Source organism: Amphibalanus amphitrite, unplaced genomic scaffold (genome assembly GCF_019059575.1).
Source record: "Amphibalanus amphitrite isolate SeventyFive unplaced genomic scaffold, NRLGWU_Aamphi_draft 000189F_arrow, whole genome shotgun sequence".
NCBI classification, from domain to species: domain Eukaryota; kingdom Metazoa; phylum Arthropoda; class Thecostraca; order Balanomorpha; family Balanidae; genus Amphibalanus; species Amphibalanus amphitrite.
This window is the reverse complement of record NW_024881684.1, coordinates 671,484-687,398: the sequence shown is the minus strand read 5'-3', so window position 1 is coordinate 687,398 and position 15,915 is coordinate 671,484. Positions and strand designations below refer to the sequence as shown.

Sequence of the window (15,915 nt, the reverse complement as noted above, 5' to 3'; positions counted from 1 at the left end):
CGTGTACCAATGTTAGGAATAGTTGAGGTTGTTCAAGGTCAGCAAAAGAAGGCGAGATACGGGTTAGTGTATTAATCATTTCAGTTCTGGGATTCGCATATTTGGGACAGGAAAGGACGAAATGTTGGGACGTTTCGTCAGGATATCCACAGTCACACATAGGGGAAGGACATTTGAGGATTTTATATAAATTGGAGTTCAGATATGTCATTTCGGTACGCATTCTAGTATGTAATGTATTTCCCTCCTTTGTTCCGAAGCTGTAATACTTTGGTGGATCAGGTAACCCCAGCCGCTCGCGAATTTCTTTTTTAAATGATTTATGATTTTGATTACGGATGGTTTCTGGTAATTGGTTCCAGTTTCTGTTTGTCGCTGGAAAGAATGACTTATAATAAGATGATGTGCGATGAGGAAGTCTGGTGTGGGTGTTTGCATTTCTTAGTATGATGTTTGTGTCGCGTGCTCGTGTATTTGGTATTCTGGACGTGATGTAATTTGGTGTGGGCTGGTTTGGGTCGCTGAGTTTGTGATACAGGATGAGTTTGTGCATTTGTCGTCGTTGCGTTAAAAGTTCCTAGCCCAGTTCTTTTCGCAATTTATCGGTCGGTGTTCTAAAAAGTGTACCAATCACCAGTCTCGCAGCTCGATTTTGCAATGTCTCTAGTCTGGTTGTGTCCCGTATAGTAATATGTCCGTCGTAGATCGCGTCACAATAGTCGAAATGTGGTCTGATATAAATTTTATAGATTTGGTCAAGCATTTGTCTGGGTAGGTAACGTGCTATGGGGTAGAGGGGACTAAAGTCCATTTTTTTTTTCAAAAGGCGCACGGCCCGAAAATTGATTTTAGAATTGTCACGTGCAATGTGATGGTTTTTACAGAAATCAACGAACACCGGCTTGGCACGTTTCGAAATCAGACCAGACTGGTCGGCTCTATCGACCGGTCTCTGACTTGCGATAGTTTGGAAAAAAGTATAGACATACGACTCATAATGAGGAACTGTGAATCGAAAATGCTTTCATACGGGGTCTAGCCATAGGCACTAAACAAATGATTAAACTGCTCACGTGGATGACCTCAGGGGGCGTCGAAGTCTAGTAGGAAAATCTGGCAATCCCTGGCGTGACGTAACGTCGGGGATGACCGACGGCACCTTGCACTGAAAGATACGGCAGAACGGCTATTTTTGAAAAATGATTAAAAATACTTTTGTGCTGTTATGACACATAAAACGCTTATCAGCATGTTCCTCATCATGTGATAAAGCCATATCCGTGGTCGAAAATAGCTGAGCCCCTCCCAATTTCCAACCACCGACCTCATAAGCAAAGGATGTAAGCGTAATCCTTAAAGGGACTATCCCACCTTTAACATGGGGTTTGAGTTGAGATAGCCAAGTTTGCGGCAAGGCTCAGAAGCCACTATCTATCTAGGTTCCAACCCCCGCGGCCTCTTGGTGTTGAAGAAATTCGTTCACTTCATTTGAAAATGGGCCTTGTACAAGGCCCTATCGCCTTGTACAAGGCCCTATCTTCAACATGGAGCGACCGTTAGTGTGACGTCACCTCGTTTAGTCATTCTGATTTAAATGGGTTTGTTCGTTGAAAAATCGCTTAAAACTTGGTCTGAACTTTGTTGTGGTGCCTACAGAGTAAAAAGAATCAGCTTTATGACAGTAATGTGGCCTGGGGAAGGAGGTAATTTTGGGCTGTGACGTCACATATTTGAAAGTTTGTGTTTGGAATATGGGAAGCCTAAGATGTTTAATGAAAAATAAATGCCAGAACCGTGTTCCTGGTCATCTAATCTATAAAGTCGGGCACAATTTAACTGGTTTTAACAACATTTTAGAAGGTGGGATAGTCCCTTTAAGGGCGACTTTCCAATACATATCCGTACATATGCGTTCTTATGGAAATCGGTAGTGTGGCGATTGGCGACGCGCGCGACATCTGTGTGGCGACCAAGTGGCGACTGGGGCGACACCTGGTGGCTGCTTTTCAGCTGTATGTAGGCATTGGGGTTTTGCCAGATATCGTTCCTACTGCTACACAACTATGTTGACCTAATACTAGAAAGTTATTTTGCCAGTAAAAGGCAAGCAAATTGGAAGTCAATTTATAAAATTGCTTATAAATGTTAACGAGAAAATAATAAAGAAGTTTTGATTGAAAAGTTATTAAAATTTTCAACCGTGAAACTATATTCTGGTAGGTTTAGTAGAAATTAGTCCGTGCAACCTTGTATTTAGGGCCTTGGATGACCTGTTTGCAGACCTACAAAAGTAACACACGGACTGACATTTTGTTTTAGATTTATTTCTGTTGAGTACCAAAAAAAAAAAAAACATGAGCCAGCATATCTGCCGATCTATTACAATGCTGCTCGATCGATTTCTGCACTGGGAAGAGGTCGGGTATGCGCCAACTAAATCTGGAAAGACTTTGACTTATAAAAAGACGACTGAAGTTTGTAGGTAGCATGCGAGAACACAATGTAAGACAACAATATGGAACGTCACCAGCTTCAGCAGCTAACAATGACATGTTTTCCATGAGCTTGCCGCTCAGAATTTCGGCCCCCCGACAGATTCTGTGTTGAATGTTTAAACAGTTGCCGCTTGCTATTTCTCAAGTGATGGGCTGGCTGTGGAATCAAGGTTAATACAGGAGTGACGTTAAATTTGCATGCAAAATCAACAGGATGGCTCAAATCTATGAATTTACAAACATTCTGCAATGTGATACGATTTAAAAGCTAAATTGAACAACTTGCTCCGTTGCACTGTGCTTATCTTTCAAAAATGGCCGCGAAATTCATCTCGGCTTGCGTTATTTTCTAGCGTCTCGCACGTGCCAACTCCAATATAATGCTTCGGGCCATAAGCCTTTTGAAAAAAAATGAACTATAAGTGTTTTGTTTACTTTTTGGCATATATTTTTTATATCAGGCCCATGTCACTCCACTTTTGATGACATCATAAGGGGGCCTCAGGACAATAATGGCGCGGTGCGCAACGATCGCTTCAAAGCTACTTGCCAACAGTTGCCATTTTTTAAAATATTATTTTGAAATAAAGTTACAAGTAATAGAAATATTTTAATAAAGTTATTGATTAAATCAATACCATATCTAAAAACTTACTGAAAAATGATTTATTCATAGTAAACATATACTAGCTCGATGCGTTTTAACGTTGCTTTCCTGCAACTGCAGAGGATTTTTAAATCGTCTATATCTTCAAAACCGGCCATTTCTTAGCATATTGCTGCTCTTTTTTATCGCTAGAAAATTGGTTGGACTTTCCAATGACATCAACGGCTGAGCGATATGTGTAGAGTGTCACCAACAATCTTCAAATGAAGTTAGTCATTTTTACGTCGTAAAGGAATGGAGTACCCCTTGCGAGCATCAGGGGTGACGTCACTCAGGATCTGTCTCTGATTGGTCGGCGGGGGAGTGACTGTACCTTCTATAGATGGCCTTGGTTTATATGTTCGTGGAATCGTAGGTCGGTAGATAGAGTTACACCTAGGTGAGTGTGATTTTGTTTCATTGGTATGGGGAGTCCTCCGAATGTTAATTTTGGAATTTACGGAGTGCGTTGGTGGGAAAAAGCTTGTTGAATGGTTTTTGCAGGGTTAAATGTTATCGCCCAGTCTTCTCCATAGTTGTAAATAACGTCCAGGTCGTCTTGAAGTGAAGTCTGTGTCAGTTGTATGTCTGTCGCGTGGGGAGAGTATAGAGAAGTGTCGTCGGCGAAGAAGAGAATGCCATTTTTGTCTTGGTAGATAGTTTATTTAAATAAATTAATGCTAGTAGAGGTCCTAAAACCGATCCCTGCGGACAGCCCGCTTTCAAAGTCAAAAGCGGTGAAAGATCATTGCCTAAAATTACCCTTTGCTTTCTATCAGTCAGGTAAGACTTGAGCCAATTTAACAACTGTCCCGTTATCCCAAATTCGTGTTTGCATTTATAAAGTAATTCCTTATGCCAAATAGCATCAAAATATTTAGATATGTCCAAATAAATAGCAGTAAAATTGTGTCCATCGTCAAGTGATTTGTAAAGGTTATCAGTTAAGTAAAGTAGTTGATCCTGTGTGCTGTGTTTTTTCCGGTATCCGCTTTGTTTATCTGTAAGTAGATTATTTTCGGTGAAGTGGGAGTACATTTGCTTGTGAACTATTTTTTCGAATATTTTTGACAATGGTGACAGTAGGCTTATCGTACGGTAAGAAGTGAAGTCAGATGGTGAACCTTTGTTTTTAAATATTGGCCGAACATTGGCTTCTTTAAATGCTTTTGGATATATACCGCTAGACAGTGAAGCATTGAACAACATGGCCAAAGGTTTTGCTATTAGAAGTGCTGTCATTTTTAGGAATTTTGTGGGAATATTGTCTGGTCCTGTTGATTTGTTGGGGTCAATAGAGTTAAGATAATAGAGGACTTCCTGTTCTGTTGTGGAGATGTTGGCGAGGATTTGACCATTTGACCTGATTTGACCAAATCTGTACCAGACGTGCACCAAATGTGTACCAGATGGCCGTCGTAAAAACGGCTATTATGTCCAGGGCACGATGTGCCCAGTGCTCGAACTGGCTAGTACCTTGAATGGACTATAGCTCATAATGTCTAGGCCGTCCAATTGTGGCCAACTGGCTGCAGATAGGGTATATTCAAAGAGGCCAGTAGGGGAGAGTGGGGCAAAGCGGCCACCCGGGGCAAAGCGGCCACCCATCGTTTTAGCCCTTCATAGCTGGCGTCAGTTCCAATTTATGGTTTACAATTATACTTCTCTGCACGGTCGTTCGAATGAGCCAGACCGGGGTTTCAGGCCCATCACCATTGTTCTGTGAAACACGGAAAAGCATTTCTTGCCAGGTTACCAACTATGTTTACAATTTTTAAATGTTATGTTATTCCATAACCGTTTGGAATTTTTATAAGCGTTCTTGTCCATGCATTGCATGGGTATTGTACATGTATTCTACCAATTTTAATGTTTTTTACCCCACTAATAGCTAAGCTGGAATATTTTTGTCTCGGACGGTATGCGCGAGGCAAAGTGGCCGGGGCAAAGTGGCCACCCCCCAATTGGGCATAAGTTGCTTCCATCTGGATAAAAAACATTATTTATATTCAAATGTGTCGTCATGCATTCATCTTTGCCACTTTTCAGTTGCATGAGTTACCAAATAATGCAATTAAATGTTTATTTTCATGAAAATCCTTTCTTTGTTTACCTACAGGTGGAAGATGATAAAGTAAACATCCATCCTCGCTTAACCTTGTCACCATCAAATACCCTAGTCGTACACGAGGCAACTATTTTGTTTCTCATATCGGGACTTGAGAAGACGCCGGTGGCCGCTTTGCCCCAGGGTATGGGGCAAAGTGGCCAATATGCATAGGTTTAAAGTTTTGTCAATATCTTTCATATGTGAACGCCTTTGGAAATAAAACGCAGTTGAAATTAAAGGCAACTTAATAGGGATCACATTGGTATAGAAAGAATCTTTCCAAGTTTAAAAATCAAGCGTTGGCATCGTGAGAAGTGTTAGGGTGGCCGCTTTGCCCCACTCTCCCCTATTCACATTGTCCCAAAGAGGTCAGGTGCATATTATTAAGGCCAGGGCTCATAATGTCCAGGGCATGGATGTACTATTACTCTCTTTAACCATCTGTATTTGTATTTGTATTTAAAGGTAGTGTGCCACCTTTGAAAGATTTCCCATTTTATTTTTCCTAGGATAAGAAGCTTCTGTTTTTACCTAATATCGCAAAAAAAAATCAAAAATGGGCCTGGAATAGTGCCTTTTTCGCCTAAAAGTTTATCGGTTTTTAGATATGTATAACAACTGTAGTGGGCTCACCTGCAAACAGGCGTCGGGCAACAATCGCGAATGCGGCGCACTTGTGACAATAAGCAAAGGTCATTATAGTGTTACGACCATACGACGTACGGGAATGAGTTATCAGCTGTCTAATCGTAGACAACACAATGTCGAGCCTTAAACTGTAAGCCCGTATTGGTATTGTTTCTTTTATTTGGCTGTCGAACATTATTTATGGTTTGAAATATGATTTTATGTAAAATAATTGATATGAAAAAGCCGTCTTATAAGTTATGACCCCATTTCACCACACGCAAGTGGCAGAAATGACAATGATCAGCTGACGCATTTTTCTTGGCCGAAGTCAGAGCGCGCGGCCCGACGCACCACGCGTATTTGGAAATTCCGACCTCGACGAGCATCAGAAGCCAACTAACAGGCGTGTTCGAAACCGCAGGAGCTGATGATGAACGGGTTTATCGAAACTTGATTGGATGAGCATATCGGTAATAGCGATTTCAGTGTGTGCATTTATTGTTCATAGTGGTGTGAAATGTGGTTGGGGTACGACCGACAATCCGTCGGGGCGAATTTCGCACTGGGGTACTCAAAATTTGAAGAATTTAAGACGTTTCCATGAGTTTTGAAGGTATGGATAAGTTCTAAAAATCCGGTTCTCCTTATCTGGGCCATTAACTCCATACGGTCCAAGAAAGCTGGCACACTACCTTTAAAGAGCACTCCACAGCAGCAGTGGCTTTTCTGGCTCCGCGTCACAATGTCACATGCATGGTAGAAAGGATAAAAATATTCACTCATACATACAAATTACAGGTGCAACGGCACACCAACATGCATGTCACCAGTCACACACATCCACACTCTCATACACGGCGTCAAATCAGGTAATAGAAGGCAGCATTCGTCGTTTTAAAGCGCGTTTGAAGCCCTGTCCACTGAGCGAAACCAGTTCGGGTGGCAGCTGGTTGTGCAGCGCCGGCGCTCTAGCACAGAATCGTCTTTTACCCGCCTCGGTCCTCGACCTCGGCACACTGAGCAGACCGTCCTGCCTGGTGGCGCGCTGGCGTACCTCCTCATTACGATGGAGGACGGCTGCTAGTGAGTGGGGCTCTCCTCTGCGGAGCACCCTGTGCGCCAGGCAGAGTGTAGAGTGATCGGCCAGCTGCTGGGCCTCGAGCCAGCCCAGTCTCTCCCGCAGGTCCGCCACGTGATCAAATTTTCCTCGGCCGAAAATCACCTTTGCAGCGAAATTTAGGATCTTCTGTACTCTGACCATGTTCTTTTTAGTACCGTTACCATAAACTGATATGCAGTAGCGGACCTGCGAGAGAACCAGGGCTGTTACAAGGGAGGTGATGACACCTCGCGGCACCACATGTCGCACGTGCGACAGGCCGATCAGGGTCCCAGTGCAGCGGCGGGTGACGGCACCCACGTGACTGTCCCATGTCAGGTTTTTGTCAAACGTTACACCCAGATTTTTGACCTCGTTACAAGGGACGAGGGTTGTGTCACGGAAGGTGACTGAAATTTGGAAGGTTGCGCAAATTTTGGCGGTTTCCGAAAGCAATGAGTTGAGTTTTGTTCGCGTTGACCTTGAGAGCATTCGCGCAGAACCATTTGTCCAAAGAAGCAAGTGAGTTTTCCATGCTAGTGATGAGTGCTGGGAGTTCACTCTTTTTGCCTGAGACAATCACCTGGGTGTCGTCTGCGTACTGCAGCACTCTAGCATCGGCGGCGTGTAGCGACAGGTCGTTGGCGAACACCGTAAACAGCAGTGGTCCGAGGGCGCTGCCCTGAAACACTCCGTTGGTGTTCGGGAGCGGGGGCGAGACTCGCTCGGCGCCCGTGACGTCACGCAGGACGACACTCTGCGTGTGACCGCGTAGGTACGCCTCGAACCACGCCGTGTCGATGCCGTGCAGACGCAATTTGCTGATAAGTATATCATGGTCAATGACATCAAAGCACTTGCTAAGGTCGATCAGGCACAGAAGGGAGATTTCCCCACCGTCGGCGGCTGTCAGGATGTGATCGGAGACAGTAACCAGCGCGGTTTCCGTCGAGTGGTGAGGGCGGAAACCGTGCTGGTTGGGGGATAGGAGGTGGTTTGATGCAAGGTAATGATAAAGTTGGCGATGAACCACCCTCTCTACGATTTTGGAAATTATCGGAATGATGGAAATCGGGCGGAAGTTAGAGGGGTTGAATGGGTCACCGGTTTTGTGGATAGGATGGACGAGGGAATGTTTCCATGAGGCTGGATAGTCTGACAGGACGAGGCAGGTGTTGATGATGTGAAGGATAACGACGCCGACGGCAGGGAAAGCAGCCTTCAGCGCCCGAACACAAACACCATCAGCGCCGCGAGCGGGAGAGTTACGCATACTCAGCAACGTGCTGGTCAGAGTGTCGATGTCAATCGGTAAGAGCTTAAAACCACAGGCACCGACCCTGGGCAGACGGCACTCTACCTGTGGAACCGCGCCCCGGCCCCGGTCGGCTACCTCAGCAGCCACTCGCGGTCCAACAGAGACGAAAAAGCGGTTCAGCTCCTCGCTGGATAGCTGAGGCAGCACCAGGCGCGGATACAAGGGGGGGGGGGCCATGGGGGCCATGGCCCCCCCCCTTGGCCGATTTTTTTCAAAAATAAAATAAAAAGTTAAAAAGTTAAAAAGCTGAAAAGGGGGCCTCCTGAAAATAAAGTGGCCGAAATCCGATGAGTTTTTTTTAACCTACCCACTTAGTTATTTCTTAGAAGACTAGCTGAGAAGACTTCTTTGTTAGAAGATTGGTAAAGCTTTTCATAACTTGGAGGTCTCTTATACTCACAGAGATGACCACTTTTACAGGGCCTCCTAACCTGCACAGAGGGCCTCCAAGCCTGCACAGATGTTGATATGTTGCCTGAACAGCTAGATAAGCTCAATAGACGCAGTTTTTTTTTGGGGGGGGGGGCCCAACAAGTGGGAAGATGGGGCCTCCAACAGGTGGGATTATGGGGGGGGCCTCCTGGTTTCTAATGGCCCCTCCCTTGGAGATTTTCTGGATCCGCCCCTGGGCAGCACCGGTGTACCGGAGCGCTTCCCACCCACCACGCTCCGAATGCTCTGCCAGACAGACTGCGGCCCGCGCTCCCTGATACGGTCCTCAATCCCCTCGCGAGTGTCACGGCGAATGGCAGAGCGGACGGCACGGTTCAGATCGCGGTAGTCGGCCGAGCTACGCCCGCAGGCACGCAGGGCGGCACGGCGGCGAGACATGAGTTCACCGGTGGCAGCCGAGATGGGAGGGGCCGCCGGATTTCGCACGCGAACAGATCGCAGCGGCGCGTGCTGGTCGAGTATGTTCGTAAAAGTTGATAAAAAGGCATCCCACTTCTCGGTCACGGTTGGCGATCTAAAAACGTCACCCCAGTCGGCATAGTGTAAATCTAAAAGGAAGGCGTCCTGATCGAGTCGCTTTAGACAGCGAGACTGAGTGATGACAGGTTGGCGACGGGTACGAGGCAAATTAACACGTAAGCGAATGAAGTGATGAGGGCTAAAATCGCAGTAAATTGCACGACAGTCAGAGACTAGGTTTTGACTAGATGTGATGCAGACGTCAAGCAGGGAACCTGAGGTAAAAGTGGGCACGTTTACGAGTTGACACATTGAGTAATCATTTAAAAACTCTTCGAGACGAGACCGAGCCGGAGCGGGCGCACTTTTTAAAAGGTCACAGTTGAGGTCACCGCACATAAGAAGTGGCACCGTCGGATGAGTAAGTGTTACGCTCTGCACCTGCGTCTCCAGGTCCCTGAAGTCAGCGTCCAGCGCCGTCACCGTGTAGCGCGGCGGCCTGTAGAGAGAGCACAGGACGAGCCGGCGCCCACGGTCCGCTCTCACCAGCGACCAGATGGTCTCCAGTCGGCTGTCGGGCGGGCGCTGGGTGGCCGGCTTGAGTGGCGTCACGGTCAGGTCCTCCCTGGCGACGACTGCCACTCCCCCGTAGCCTCGGCCATCGGGACGGTCCTCGCGGTGGACAGAGTAGCCGGGAATGACCAGCAGGCGGTTGGGCACGGTCGGTTTGAGCCAGGTCTCTGCTAAAAGCACGATGTCGTATTTCTGTCTGTGGAGCACCTCTGACAGCTCCAGGAGCTTCGGCCGCAGAGACTGCACGTTGAGCGCGCCGATCAGCAGGCCGCGGCTCGCCGACGTAGGCCGCGAGCCGCGCCGAGACCCCCGTCCGCGCGCCCCGCGCCGCTGGGGCCGCCGGCCGCCGCTGCGCCGCCCCGCGGGGCGGCCGCGGCTGACAGGAGCAGATGACAGGTCAGCCGGCCGCGGCACCGGGCGGCCCCGGACCGCCGGCGTCACGCCACCAGGGTCGGCTGGACACGCCGCGGGTCGCAGGGCAGGAAGGGTCACGTGACCGCAGGCCAGGGCCGTGTCAGCCGCCGAGAGGTCACCGGTCAGCCGAACAAACCGGTTCAGTTCAGTTCAGTTCGTGTATTCACATTAAATCCGCTGGTAGGCGGCTTTTCATTAATGCAATGTCAATTGATAAGATAAGAACAGGCTAAGACATACACCATTCATCGTATCACACATTCATCACAATGAATCGTTAAACCGTGTCTACCTACGTCTGATTTTGTAACAAGTGAAGTTTGACTGCTCGTTTAAAAGACACTCGCCCTTCGTAGGTGGCACAGAACACATTGTACGCATCGACTCCGCTATATAGTAGCTGCCTTCGTCCCGCCTCAGTGCGTATCCGAGGAAGCCTGAGTCGCTCGGCGTTACGGGTGTTGTGGCCGTGATCGGTTACGCTTTCCAGGGAACTGGCAATAGCGGAAGGCTGGCCAGTCTGAGCAATGGCTCGCACGTTACATATTCTGTGGTACAGTACCAAATTTGTCGCGCTGAGCCACTTCAGATCTCTGAGGACATCGGTCACGTGGCTATACCTTCGCCGGCCACTTACAACCCGCGCACAAAAGTTAAGCACTTTTTGCACACGATGAAGTTCAGTGGTGCCGCATGTACCATAGATCGATATACAATAGCGCAGTGTAGACACAACAAGAGATGTCACAATCGGTCTCAGTGTGGCAGGCGGTAGCACGTGCTTCGCATGGTTGAGCGCTAGAAGCGCCCCCGTGCACTTTGATACCACATGGTTGACATGGTCATGGTACGTAAGATGCTTGTCCATGATAACGCCGAGATTTTTAACAGTTTGGGACTCGTGAACGGTAGCACCAGCAAATCTAATGCAAACGGGTGGCAGTCCTTTGAGCATCTGGCGTGTACCGAGCACTATCATCTGTGTTTTTGAAGCGTTGACTTTCATATTGTTGGAACAAAACCATGCAAAAATCCGCGACAGAGCACGCTCCATTTTCATGACTAGGTTGGTCAGGTCGGCCTTTTTTCCGGAGACGAGGAGCTGAGTATCATCGGCAAACTGCACAATCGTGACATCGGGCACATGGAGACACATATCGTTCGCAAAAATGGAGAACAAAACACAGCTGAGAGAACCACCTTGGAAGATTCCCGATTCAACTGGCAAAGACCTTGAGAAAAGGACAGAACCATTGGCGTTTTGCACTTTGACCTGCTGTGAATGACCATCAAGGTAATGCCTAAACCAAGTGGTTTCGATGTTGTACAAACTGAGTTTTTCTAGCATCTTTTCATGACTAATGACATCGAAACATTTGGAAAGGTCTAGGAGCACAAGAACGGAAATTTCTCCAATATCCATCGCTCTATATACACTGTCGGTGACAACTGCCAGCGCCGTCTCTGTAGACCGACCCCGTCGGTAACCGTGCTGCGCATCAGTGAACAGTTCGTGCTCCTGGAAGTATTCGGTGAGCTGACACTGTACTACGCGCTCGACAACTTTCATGACACTGGGTAGCATGGAAATTGGTCTAGTGTTACACGGTTGTGAACTGTCTGCTTTAGCACCCTTGGGAATAGCCGTGACTAAAGCGTGTTTCCACGAAGTTGGCACTAATCCTGTTTCTAAAGAACTATTTACAATGTCCAACAAAACATGGCCCATACCGTAAAAGAACCGTTTGATCATGTCTATGCTGATTCCGTCCAGGCCGGTAAAAGTAGATTTTTTCATGCACTGGATGAGGCTGAACAGAGCGTCATACGATACAGTCCGTACTCGGAATGCGCATGTGAGTACACGCGGAATCCTGACGGGTGGAACCGTCTCTGGTACGGGAACGCTAGCCACTGTAGTGGGGCCTACACTCGCATAGTACGCATTGAGAGCATCCGGCGTGCAGGCCGGCACTGTAAGTGTGCCCTTTCCCGCTCCAACAACTGGTCGCAATACAGTCCACATTTTCGCTGGTCCTGCCTCAAGTAGCTGTTCGGCAAAGAAGGCTGTGTGATCGCGTCTTATGGCTGCTCGGCACTGCCGGTTCACCACTTTGTACTCCGCGCGGCCGGCGGCCCCGGAGCTGAGCAGCGCGCGCCGCCGTACCAGCAGCTGTCGAGTGGTGTCCGTGATACGTGGCGCGCCGGGACCCCGGCCAGCCCGAGGCGGCGCCGCGCGGCCCGGGGAAGGCTCGGCCGCGCCGGGCCGAGAGGGCCGCGACTCCGAGGGCAGGCCAGACGGCCGCGGGTCGGCCGGTCGTCTGCGGGTGACGTGGTGTCGCAGCTGCCGATCCGGCTCCCGACGGCGCGACGACTCCGCTGTCGACGGTGCAGCTGCTGGGATGCACGCGAGAGAGAGCACGCGCACCACGGCGAGTAGGATCAGCAGCCGGGCGACGTCTCGATGCATGGTCAGTCAGTGTTAGTTGCCGTCGGTGGGAACACCCAGTTCACACAGTCAGGACGCGCACTCCACTGTCCACTCTCGCACGGATTCGCCCTACCAAAGCTCACTCTCACAGCTCACTAGCCGATCGTTTCAAACGTTCGCTCCCTCCCACACAATCGCGGGGAACAGGCAGGCCGAGGGGGAGACGGGAGAGGAGCGAGCAGCGCTCGCGACCGCACACGGCGGCGCACTCAGCTGAACATCGCCCGTATAGGGCGATAGTTAAAAATTGTGAAAAGCCTGAAAAGCCAGCACACTCATAACTCATGTTTTTACCGGCCAGTTTTCAAAATTCTTTGACCATAAGATTGCCTGTGCATTTCTTAGCCCGCGCCCCACTGGGGTCTGCGTATAACACGCCCTACGGGGGGGGGGGGGGGGCTCTTCATAGCCCCCTCCTAACTCCGAAACTACTGGGCTGATCGTCAAAATTGAAACGGCGTCTGATAGCCCCGGAAAAAACTGTCGAGCGAAACCTAATTTCATTGACCTCGAGGTCACTGATGACGTCACAGGTAAGGTTAACGTAAAAATTATTGGCATTTTGGCTTGTTCTCATTTTCGGCTCTGGCCGCCGTCTTACAAGTCAGATCAGGCTCATTTTTGCTTTGCACACTCGTGAATAGATGCTTCAGATACCCTGAGGGTACCAAACTTGTACTTTGATTTTCAGGTTAGGGTCGGGTCATCACAGGTCACGGAAATATTATATCATGTGTCGGTCACGTGACACATGTTTAATGGGCCATTTAGGTCATATAGTTCGATTTTGATGTCGTTTGTGTCATTTGAGGTCATTTTGAGTTGAATTAACCTTAGGTCAGGTCACTTTCAGGTCAAAAACTTTTGGTCCCCAAACCGTACTGATTTTGAAATAGGAAATTAGCCTCGGATACCCCTCCCCCACCACGACTCGTTCAGTGTCAGCTATGTCATGTGACGGTCGGATACCCCTGCCCCCCCCCCCACCACGACTCGTTCAGTGTCAGCTATGTGACGGTCGGATACCCCTGCCCCCCCCCACCACGACTCGTTCAGTGTCAGCTATGTGACGGTCGGATACCCCTGCCCCCCACCACGACTCGTTCAGTGTCAGCTATGTGACGGTCGGATACCCCCACGACTCGTTCAGTGTCAGCTATGTGACGGTCGGATACCCCTCCCTCCCCCCACCACGACTCGTTCAGTGTCAGCTATGTGACGGTCGGATACCCCCACGACTCGTTCAGTGTCAGCTATGTGACGGTCGGATACCCCTGCCCCCCCCCCCCCACCACGACTCGTTCAGTGTCAGCTATGTGACGGTCGGATACCCCTGCCCCCCCACGACTCGTTCAGTGTCAGCTATGTGACGGTCGGATACCCCTGCCCCCCCACCACGACTCGTTCAGTGTCAGCTATGTGACGGTCGGATACCCCTGCCCCCCCCACGACTCGTTCAGTGTCGGCCATGTGACGGCTGGTGGCGGTCCGTTGCAGTGGCGGCAGTGTACTGTCAGCCATGTGACGGCTGGTGGCGGTCCGTTGCAGTGGCGGCAGTGTACTGTCAGCCATGTGACGGCTGGTGGCGGTCCGTTGCAGTGGCGGCAGTGTACTGTCAGCCATGTGACGGCTGGTGGCGGTCCGTTGCAGTGGCGGCAGTGTACTGTCAGCCATGTGACGGCTGGTGGCGGTCCGTTGCAGTGGCGGCAGTGTACTGTCAGCTATGTGACGGCTGGTGGCGGTCCGTTGCAGTGGCGGCAGTGTACTGTCAGCTATGTGACGGCTGGTGGCGGTCCGTTGCAGTGGCGGCAGTGTACTGTCAGCTATGTGACGGCTGGTGGCGGTCCGTTGCAGTGGCGGCAGTGTACTGTCAGCCATGTGACGGCTGGTGGCGGTCCGTTGCAGTGGCGGCAGTGTACTGTCAGCTATGTGACGGCTGGTGGCGGTCCGTTGCAGTGGCGGCAGTGTACTGTCAGCCATGTGACGGCTGGTGGCGGTCCGTTGCAGTGGCGGCAGTGTACTGTCAGCCATGTGACGGCTGGTGGCGGTCCGTTGCAGTGGCGGCAGTGTACTGTCAGCCATGTGACGGCTGGTGGCGGTCCGTTGCAGTGGCGGCAGTGTACTGTCAGCCATGTGACGGCTGGTGGCGGTCCGTTGCAGTGGCGGCAGTGTACTGTCAGCTATGTGACGGCTGGTGGCGGTCCGTTGCAGTGGCGGCAGTGTACTGTCAGCTATGTGACGGCTGGTGGCGGTCCGTTGCAGTGGCGGCAGTGTACTGTCAGCCATGTGACGGCTGGTGGCGGTCCGTTGCAGTGGCGGCAGTGTACTGTCAGCTATGTGACGGCTGGTGGCGGTCCGTTGCAGTGGCGGCAGTGTACTGTCAGCCATGTGACGGCTGGTGGCGGTCCGTTGCAGTGGCGGCAGTGTACTGTCAGCCATGTGACGGCTGGTGGCGGTCCGTTGCAGTGGCGGCAGTGTACTGTCAGCCATGTGACGGCTGGTGGCGGTCCGTTGCAGTGGCGGCAGTGTACTGTCAGCCATGTGACGGCTGGTGGCGGTCCGTTGCAGTGGCGGCAGTGTACTGTCAGCCATGTGACGGCTGGTGGCGGTCCGTTGCAGTGGCGGCAGTGTACTGTCAGCCATGTGACGGCTGGTGGCGGTCCGTTGCAGTGGCGGCAGTGTACTGTCAGCCATGTGACGGCTGATGGCGGTTCGTTCAGTGTACTGTCAGCTATGTGACGGCTGGTGGCGGTCCGTTGCAGTGGCGGCAGTGTACTGTCAGCCATGTGACGGCTGATGGCGGTCCGTTGCAGTGGCGGCAGTGTACTGTCAGCCATGTGACGACTGGTGGCGGTCCGTTCAGTGTACTGTCAGCCATGTGACGGCTGGTGGCGGTCCGTTGCAGTGGCGGCAGTGTACTGTCAGCCATGTGACGGCTGGTGGCGGTCCGTTGCAGTGGCGGCAGTGTACTGTCAGCTATGTGATGGCTGGTGGCGGTCCGTTGCAGTGGCGGCAGTGTACTGTCAGCCATGTGACGGCTGATGGCGGTCCGTTCAGTGTACTGTCAGCCATGTGACGGCTGGTGGCGGTCCGTTGCAGTGGCGGCAGTGTACTGTCAGCTATGTGACGGCTGGTGGCGGTCCGTTGCAGTGGCGGCAGTGTACTGTCAGCCATGTGACGGCTGGTGGCGGTCCGTTCAGTGTACTGCCAGCTATGTGACGGCTGGT

At 50.5% G+C, this 15,915-nt stretch overlaps 1 protein-coding gene across 3 annotated transcripts in view; it reads left to right on the top strand.

The window, feature by feature from the left end:
* Nucleotides 1-15,915, top strand: part of LOC122384430 — a 96,169-nt gene that overhangs the window by 12,576 nt on the left and 67,678 nt on the right. Inside the window, exon 1 of one of the 3 annotated variants that reach the window (XM_043371814.1) lies at nt 12,457-12,668. The exons of the other annotated variants lie outside the window; for them this stretch is intronic. Within the exon in view, the coding sequence (XP_043227749.1) occupies nt 12,662-12,668 (7 nt within the window). The 5' untranslated portion in view covers nt 12,457-12,661. Of the gene's footprint in view, nt 1-12,456; nt 12,669-15,915 lie in introns of those variants that run through there. 3 annotated transcript variants of the gene reach the window in all.